The sequence below is a fragment of the Barbatula barbatula genome (assembly GCF_947034865.1).
Source record: "Barbatula barbatula genome assembly, chromosome: 22".
Classification (NCBI taxonomy): Eukaryota; Metazoa; Chordata; class Actinopteri; order Cypriniformes; family Nemacheilidae; genus Barbatula; species Barbatula barbatula.
Genome location: NC_136785.1, coordinates 4,359,682 through 4,368,504, shown reverse-complemented (window position 1 = coordinate 4,368,504; position 8,823 = coordinate 4,359,682). Strand labels below are relative to the sequence as shown.

The following is an 8,823-nucleotide window of genomic DNA, read 5'->3' as shown; positions in this document are numbered from 1 at the left end:
AGCAATAAGTCGAACATTGACGGAAAATGCCGAGTGGTTGTTTACATTACAGGGCTGACAGTCTGCAGGAATAATTTGAGTAAAATAATACCCATTTATTTTTTTCTATGTTTTAGATACAGAATCAGAATATGTTGTCTAAATTTCATAAACTCAAGGTCGTTAGCTTATTTCATCACAATAATTTGGTGGATTTCCTGCATGTTAATTAGATAATTAAATTAAAAGTTTACAGATTTTGAATCTGCATCCTTTTTACATCCTGGCCGTAACTGCGCCCGGGAAATGCTGCGTTAATAAATGTGGTTGCCAGATCTAAAGGTGGGGCTTTTGCTGTCTCATGTCTGAGGATGATGTCTGTAAATCAAGAGCCCAGTGTCGAGTCAGTTCTGCAGTATCGACAGAATCCTTAAAACCTCAAAGGAGCCATACCATGCATTTGATGAAACATTAGAAAACCATATATATTTAGGCTACAAATAGGCCTAGTCAAATTTATTTCTAGATTGTTATAGTCTGCAAATAGTCTGCAATAGTGTACGTAGTTTTGTATAAAGTATTGCTCTTATTTATTTGTTGAACTGTTTGTGTTTGTTTCCAGCAATGGGGTTGTGGACCCTAAACGTTCATAGATAACCCCCCATCCTAAGACCATTATGTAAATTTCTATCGCATTATGTCTATCGCGCGCACCCAAAACGCCTCGTTCTCAGGTGATGTGCAAATCGCCCCATTAGCACCAGTACAACTCCAAGTTGCATATAAAGCTCTTATTTCCAGCCCTTATCACTGTAGTGTATGAACTTCGGTCGACGTCTAGCAAACGATGCAAGCGTGTGATTTCTGTGGATATGATGGGAATGGCGATGCTGTGTCCTTCTACAGGTAGTATTTATTTTGTCGTCTTTTCCTGTAGGCCTACAACGACACTGTGCTCTTACTGACTATCCCGTTTTCTCAGATTTCCACTAGAAGAAGAAAATCGTCGCCGTTGGATGGTAAATATGAGAAGAGACGCTGAATGGACTCCATCTGAATCTGCTTCTCTGTGCTCCGCTCACTTCACTCCGGATTGCTTTGAATCGGGATCAGCGCATTTACATCCAAACGCTATTCCGACAATATTTGATTTTACACTGTCAATGGTAAGATTTTAATTTTCGTTAGTTTTTTGTAGTGGATGGATTAAGACGACATTTATCTTTGGGAAATGCTTTTATATTAGCTTAATCTCTTTGATCAAATATTTAAAATGCTTTTTTCCTACATATAGGCCTACATGTATTATATATATGTAAATTATTAAATTGTTTAGTTTAAAATACGTGTAGTTAAATTTTATTATAAAATTATATAGTTTTTGATATTTAAAAAAAATCCTAACTCTTTTTTCCTTTGAAACAGAATCTGAACACTGAAAACATCCCTCAAGACCAAGGACAACATAAATCAACTGACTCGAGATGTTGTGGCTGTTATAAACGTCTACAGGCTATAGAGAAAGTGTACCAACTGAAATTAGGTGCTGCCCAGCTTCAAATAAAAGTATACAAAAATAATCTAGCAGAAGAGTCACGAAAAGCAACACAATGGCAAAAGAGAGCGATAGTTCTGCAGAGTGCCATCAGAGCCATGAAACAAAGAGGGACAATACCTTCAAGAAAAACCTCAACACCAAAAAATACTAATTTGGAATAAAATAAATAACATTTTTCTGTAATGGCATTGGCCATTATATTTATAGGAACATATGCTTGCTGTTTTTATATTTGAAGATGCAATATAGTACAATGTTACATTTTGAGATTGGGTTACAGTAATTATATAAGATGGTTCTACAGTCACTGTAAATTTCACTGTATAAATGATGTAAACACACTTTTCAATACAAAATGAAGCAAATTGCTGTTTTTAGGAGGCACATTAGTACTTTTACAACCATGATATGTAAACAACAACAATTAAACAACACATGTTGCATTTCATATGCACTAACAACAATGAAGCATTGCTGTTTATTTTGCCTGACATCAGATAAATAATACAACAGACAAACAAGTGCAAGTCTGACTTCAGACAAAACACAACCTTTTTAAAAAAGAATGGATAGCTAATTAATAAAGTAAAACAATGATAGCACCCATCGAAATAATGTATAAAGTTACCGTGCTCTTAGTCTGAATCTAATAATTCTCTCTGCATTGAGAAATGGTGAAAAAATACATTTGATAATATCATCACATAATAGGCCTGCTTAAACTAACGTAATGCCAAAGAAATACCACCTACCATTTGGTCTTCTTAACCAGTAACAAGCAAAATAACCATTTGTAGTTTATAGTAAAATGTTTAAATATAAAGCCTTGGAAAAGGCCTTGGTCCTAAAGGAAGTCTTTAAAAAAACCTGAAAGAGCTCTCAGATTGGTGAAGGCGTGCGGAATGAGGACCCTGTGAGCGCAGTATCTCCAAACACATTGGCGTAGGAAGATTTGAGGAACTGAACGTAGTTTTGGAGGCTGCGGTTTGTGCTGTCAGACTGCTCCAGTCTGTCCTTGACATCTTGTAAACGGCTTTGGTACCTCCGTTCCGCCTGAGAGAAAGATATAGCAGTGCATAGATGTTTGTGATATTAATAGAGCAGTGATATTAGCACATATTAACAAAATTGCCTCTTGAAAGTTAAAGGATTGTCCTAAAGTGGGACATAAAGAACGCAGATGGAGTGGATCAACAGCACAGGCATCTCAAAGACTCTGTATGTGTATAACATTTAACCAGTTAAGAATATAGCAACATTTTTAACTCACTGACCTCCTCTTTGGCCCGTCTTAACTGGTTCAGCTCAGATGTGGTTCTGCTCAGTTGTGTTTCCAGATCAACAACTTTGGACTGTGTTGCACGTTCTTTTGAAGTCGCCCGCTCCCTGGTCTGGGTTACCTGCCAATCAACAGTGAATCGTCAATACTTTTGATATACTTACCCTTTTGTCATTCCAAACCTGATTATTGGAGAACACAAGATATTATAAATAACGATTGTAACCATTTAACATTGGCCATCATTGACTTCCATCGTATGGACACAAAGCCAGAGACATTTCTCAAAATATTTCCTTTTGTGTTATAACAGTAAAAAAGAATGACATGAGGAATATAATTTCCGTTCTTGGGTGAACAATCCCTTTAATCATTTCAAGCCTGACCTGACGGCGAGCGTCTTCAAGCGCCTCTTCCAGCTGCCGCGTCAGAATACTGCACTCCCGAGATTTTTCCTCAAGACGCACCTGGTTGCTGTGAATAGTCTCTTCTCGTTTGGCGATCACCTGCAAGAGTTCTCGGTTTTGGGAGGTAGCTTCTTCCAACTTCCTGTTGGCATCAAGGAGCATATTCAATGCCAATGACAAACTGACATGAAAAGATGATTCATGGGGAACAGAAAGATGGAGTCACGGACCGTTCAAGGGCTTCTGCTTTGTGTTGAAGCTGCTTGTTTTCCTCCAGTAGCACCATGTTTTTGCGTTTCACCATCTCTGCCTGACTTTCCTGCTGGTCCACCTAAATCAGTCAAGCAAGAAACGAAAAATCTATTACTCCATTTTAAAACTACTTTCAAAGTTTTATTCTGTGGAAATGCAGTAACCTTAATGCGTAGCTCTGTGAGGGCTGTGCTGAGCTCTGTGCTTTTCCTCTCCTGAGAACGTTCTTTCTTGTGAGCTTCTTGCAACTGGAGTTCTGTACGTCTCAGAGCTTCAGGAAGCGGCTCGAGCTCCGCCAGACGACCGAGGAGCTGCTTTCTGACCTGCTGGATCTCCTGATCCAGCTCCTCTCTTACCATTTGGGCTTCACGTTCAGCCACATGAAGTCGTGCACAGTACTCGTCCGCCTCAGCGCGGGTCTTCTGCACCTAAAGGCTCAAAGAAAGCAGCCAGAGTTGACAAACTCTATCAAACATAGGTGCAAAACACAGACATTAGATGTTTGATGATCATACCTGGATTTTATAACTGTCCACCAAGCTCTCATACTGCTTCACTGAAACATTGATCTGCTGGACTTCAGACTGCGACAGGGTCATCTTCTCCTCCAAGGCAGACAAAGTGGCCTGCACATAAATTCAGATGAAACCATTCATCAGACCAAAGCCTTTTGTCCACTGAGGGAATGTGGGTAAAAATGAAACTGGATATCCAAATTTGGTCAAGGGAGGTGCAGAAGTACAAACCTTAAGACTTTGGTTCTCCAGGCGTACATTAGAGCTCTCTGTAGTTAGCTCATGAAGGTGATCTAACAGTCTGTCTCTCTCGGACCGGGCTTTCTCTTCCTGTTCCTGCAACTGCTTCGTCAGGTCTGTGATACGACTATGAGAAAACAAAGGTCGAAAACATTTTGCTTGGATTTCTGGAAGAAATTCGGAATAATATTTTGCACAAACATACAAAAAATGGGTTGTGTTCTATGGTGTGGAGAGTTTCAGTTACAAACCTATTCAGCAAGGGGATCTCCATCTCTAGCTGTGCCTTATCCTTCATTTCTTTTGCATGTCGACTGCTCCAGTTCTCTGTGGCTGATACAGCATCTGCCAACTGAACCTCCTGCTCAGAGGATTGGATAAATGGTTGTATATATTATTTATTCAATCCCCCAAAGAAAATTTAACTACTATGCACAGCATGTAAGATTTCTGTCTATGGGAACACCTGAACAAACTACTATGAAACAGAGTACAATGATTACTGCATCCTACAATACAATGTACTTACCTTAAAGGGATTATTTGCCTGTAACCAAACCTGTATACATGTCTTTGTTCTTCTGAACAAACTAAGCAATTTTCGGTTCTGGAGCATAATTGACTACCATAGTAGGAAAAGTTAAAGATTGGGTTAACTCACGCAGTTTCTGCCATATAAATCTTGAGTACCCATACAGTAGTATTGCATACATCGTAATTTCCAAGAGTATTTAGTTTGATCAAATTTATAAAAGAGAGATACAGCTGCACGATTATTTCTGGAAAAATATGGGCTTTAAAAATAATTCGTCATATGTTGACCATGTTAATCATGAGAAGCCTGTACGTTAAATGGTGTAAATAAGTCAGAATGCATGAAATAGCATGTTACAAGATCTTTAAAATGGTAGTCAAATGTGCCCCAGAACTGTTTGGTTTCCTGCATTCTTCTAAATCTCATTTTGTGTTCAATAGAAAAAAAAACATACAATACATTTTACCATGGAATCAACAATGTCCCAGAATTGAAAATTGCTAACAGTCTTCCAAATAGCTTTCTTTGTGTTCAACAGAACGAAGAAATGTATACAAGTTTGGAACAATTTGATGTTGAGTAAATTATGACATAATTGTATATTTGTGGGAACGGCTCCTTTAAGCATGTAACATGAAGAGCATTACAACATTTGTTGCATCAACAACGGTTTCACAAACTTTTCCCCCCTAAAACAGACAAGCCAAAGAGACATTAAAATCATTCTACCCACTATGTCCATGAGCTGAGCACTGAGCTGTCCGACATTATCTTCACTACGCTGTGCCCTTTGTTTCTGTGCCCGCGTGGCTTTCTTCAATGCCTCCTTATCAGCTTCTGCCCGCTGCCTGCGCTCTTGTAACTGCTCCTGCAGGTGATCAATCTCTCCCTTCTGCTGGCTGATGGTTCGCTCCTGATTCTGAACCGAAACGAACAAGACTTAACGTCACCTTAAGTCTTTACTTGGAATCAACACTATTGGTTGGTTGAGTACGATTGAGGTGCATTACCCTGATCTGAACGTTTAGACGGCTATTCTCAGACTCCTTATTGCGTAGCTGACCCTGCAGATGAGCTCGGGTGGCCTCCAAGACTTTTGAGAGTTCACTGGTGGTCCTTGAGTTCTCCTGTTACAGGATGTTGATGTTAATATCTCACAATAAATGACAGTGCAAGATAAAAACTTGTTTAAAACATTTATAGTTTTACCTTTTCATTATCTAACATGGAAGAGAGTTGATTAACCTCAATGTCTTTGTCCTGAAGCTTCACAAGAATACGCTTTAGGATAGAAAACAGAACAGGGTTAAATAAAAGAGGGAAAAATAATGGCTTTGGTAGGTTTTGATGATCAAGACAAGACAAACCGAATTTTCCGCTTCTACAGCAGTAAGCCTTTTTAGAAGAGCATCCTTCTGCTCCAATAGTCTTAGAGAATCCATCTGTAAAAGACAGACAAACTCTGTTGCTGTTAGATGCACATTACAACGTAAACGTCTTTTCATTTAATTTATTTGTTGGTAGCATGGCAGTACCTCTCGATTGTGTTGTTCTCTCAGAAGATTCCTGAGGGCTCTGTTGGTGCCCTCAAATGTCTCCAGCTTTTGCAATAGGAGTTCCTTCTGTCTGGCCATGTGTGATGTGTCAGATCCTGATAACCTTTTCTCCTGTGCAGGAACATAAAAAGTGAGAAATCTAACTTTGTTATGTTTACAGCAAAGATTATAGTGCAATAAGAGGCAATTATAGAAATATAAAAAAAAATTTGTGCTCTATTAAAGAAAAGTCATGTTTGAACCAACAAAGTAAGAAAATGTTTATTTCTGGGTGAAGTATCCTTTTAAAACCGTTTTGAGTTTACACTCACACTCCTGGACATCTGGCTGACTGTTTCACGGAGGGCTGACACCTGCTTAGCAGCTGCATTGCTGTCCATCTCTGCTTCCAGTAATTTCCTGAGCAGAGCATCTTTGTCTAACTGCAGACTACTTCTCTCTAATCTGGACAAGAATAAATTGATTTAATAATTTACATTTCAAAGCATATGTATTAAATTAATCAAGGATTATTTACGGCAACGTTGTCATTTTACCTGCCGAAATCACTTTCTACTATCATCTTCTCCATGGACTCTCGCAGGCGGGAGTTCTCCTCCTCTGTGGCCTCCAGCTCTCTGGCGACCTCAGCAAGCTCCTCCTCCTGCACGGCGATTACACGCTGTGATGCGCTCAACCTCTCCGACTGACGCTCTATCAGTTGCTCCTTCTTACGCAGATCAACCTGCAAACACAAACCTCACCTTCCGATTTCGTATTTGGTAGATCACATCTACTATAACTTTCAGCAATTGCCTATTCTTAACAAACCATAGCATCTGTGAGATGCTGCGATTTTTTAAATAACTTCTCACCTCATTTTTCAGAGAGCTGACTTCTGTCATCAGGCTGTCTATCTTCTTCTCATACTGGTCGATGCGTCCATGCAGGGCATCTTCTTCATCAGTAGAGAGATCTTCTATACGGAGAGGTGACTGAGAGCGTTCGGGTTCTGAAAGGGGCGTTATCTCCAGATGATGAGAAGGTCCCTTAAACGCACATATAAACACTGTAAAAACAGTTCTTCCTTTTCTTAGGAATATACTTTTTGTGTGTCTCTTAACTGACCTCCCACTTATACGAGGTCTCCCGAGTAGAGACTTTGCCAGGTGGGATCCATGGCACCCTTGTCTTAACCTTAGCAGTAGGATGCAAACCACTTTTAGGCTTAACCTGGAGCATAAAAGACACAGCTAATGAAAAATCTTATTAGATATATATATTGGATTATTTTCCAAAACATTCCATGTTTTATGTGATTGGGTACTTTAAGGAGCAAAGAGTGTGTTATACCTGGGGTGTCTTGGTAGGGCTGCTCTTCGTGGTCTTCTTCACGTGCACGTGCACAGGTGTGCTCTCGTTTACGTGCACGTGCAGTGGTGGGGAGGAAGAGCGTGTTCTCATTGATCTTCTCTATAAACACAGAATCAGACATCAACTATAAATACATGAATTGTTTTACATACCAGCTGCTTGTTCAAAGACTGTAAAATAAGTCCTTGTTTATAGATCAGCAAACACGTAGCAGAAGCATCACGTTACTGGTCACACATCTTCATGTTTCAGGTCATGTTTCAGAAAAGACAGTAACGTTGCTGAAGTCGATCATAAGTAAATCATCTGACAGTGAGCTGGAGGCTAACGGGGAATAACCGATGAGGAACCCGAAACTAGCGTTTACGCCACAGAATCACAAAGGTGATAAGGTTAGATGTAATATAAATATGAGATCACGAGTAAAAGAATACGTTGACCAGGAGAATTGTCAATAAAACATGAACAATAAAACAGTCTCAATATGTCTTCTTTAGAACTCGCTATTTAAATAGTTAGGCTGGAAAATAAACCATATTTATTTGTAAATGATCTTACCATGCGAAATTACAAACATTCAAACGTCGAAATGAAAAAAACTGTACATAAATTATAGTTGCGAGCTACTTCTGTTTTCTTGTCACTCCGGAGTCTTCAAAACACTGCTTTCCGGTGGGCATGCTCGTTCGTTCATTTGATTGGCAGATTTAAAATGTTCGTTACGGGCGCCTGTTCCTAATTGGACGAAAGCGGCTGACCTCGGTCAGCGTCGTATAATAGGCTTAGCAACGGTGTCTCTAGAAACGAAGCCTAACACAGATCCAAGTGCAAGCTGCATGTTGTCTAGGACGACAGCGAGGCTTATGATAGCAGTTTAACGACATTTCCGTGATCATGTTTACAACACGCAATGCACTGTAAGCAAATCCTTGAAATGCATTCTGTTACTTTGAAAATTTCAAAACCATATTTGAGTGTCGCCTGGTAGCTGTGAAGAGCTTGCCTTTCATAATATAAGTATAATTTCCCGCATTGTTTTACATTTTGTTTCTACCACGGCATTGTTCAGATTCTTGTGACATCCTGCAATTCTTTGTAAAATATGAATAAGCAAAACGCTGATAAAAAGACTTATGAAGGAGTCATGTA

The 8,823-nt window shown here is 39.4% G+C and overlaps 2 protein-coding genes across 2 annotated transcripts; one reads left to right on the top strand and one right to left on the bottom strand.

Annotated features, from left to right (window-relative positions):
* Positions 1-826: 826 nt before the first annotated feature.
* On the top strand, positions 827-1,698 carry LOC306911559 (THAP domain-containing protein 1; the record flags this gene model as incomplete). The annotated part of the gene is made up of 3 exons (XM_079487028.1): positions 827-885; positions 962-1,145; positions 1,405-1,698. The coding sequence occupies 3 exons, from the start codon at positions 827-829 to the stop codon at positions 1,696-1,698; spliced, it is 537 nt and encodes a 178-aa protein (XP_079343154.1).
* odf2a (outer dense fiber of sperm tails 2a) lies at positions 1,371-8,802 on the bottom strand. Its single transcript, XM_079486375.1, has 19 exons — positions 8,233-8,802; positions 7,654-7,773; positions 7,429-7,533; positions 7,176-7,349; positions 6,858-7,045; positions 6,633-6,765; positions 6,301-6,432; positions 6,133-6,207; positions 5,975-6,046; positions 5,776-5,892; positions 5,499-5,684; positions 4,482-4,591; positions 4,222-4,357; positions 3,991-4,101; positions 3,640-3,903; positions 3,454-3,554; positions 3,203-3,365; positions 2,812-2,937; positions 1,371-2,590 (listed from the first exon to the last, which is right to left on the bottom strand). The coding sequence occupies exons 1-19, from the start codon at positions 8,233-8,235 to the stop codon at positions 2,417-2,419; spliced, it is 2,490 nt and encodes an 829-aa protein (XP_079342501.1). The 5' UTR covers positions 8,236-8,802; the 3' UTR covers positions 1,371-2,416.
* Between the last annotated feature and the right edge of the window lie 21 nt (positions 8,803-8,823).

What these genes read in the sequence shown, in the direction of transcription:
- odf2a (XM_079486375.1), bottom strand. An exon ending in GTCTAAACGTTCAGATCAGG is followed by an intron (nt 5,685 to 5,775) that starts GTAATGCACCTC and finishes GTTTCGGTTCAG; the next exon opens with AATCAGGAGCGAACCATCAG. An exon ending in TAAGACGGGCCAAAGAGGAG is followed by an intron (nt 2,591 to 2,811) that starts GTCAGTGAGTTA and finishes TCTTTCTCTCAG; the next exon opens with GCGGAACGGAGGTACCAAAG.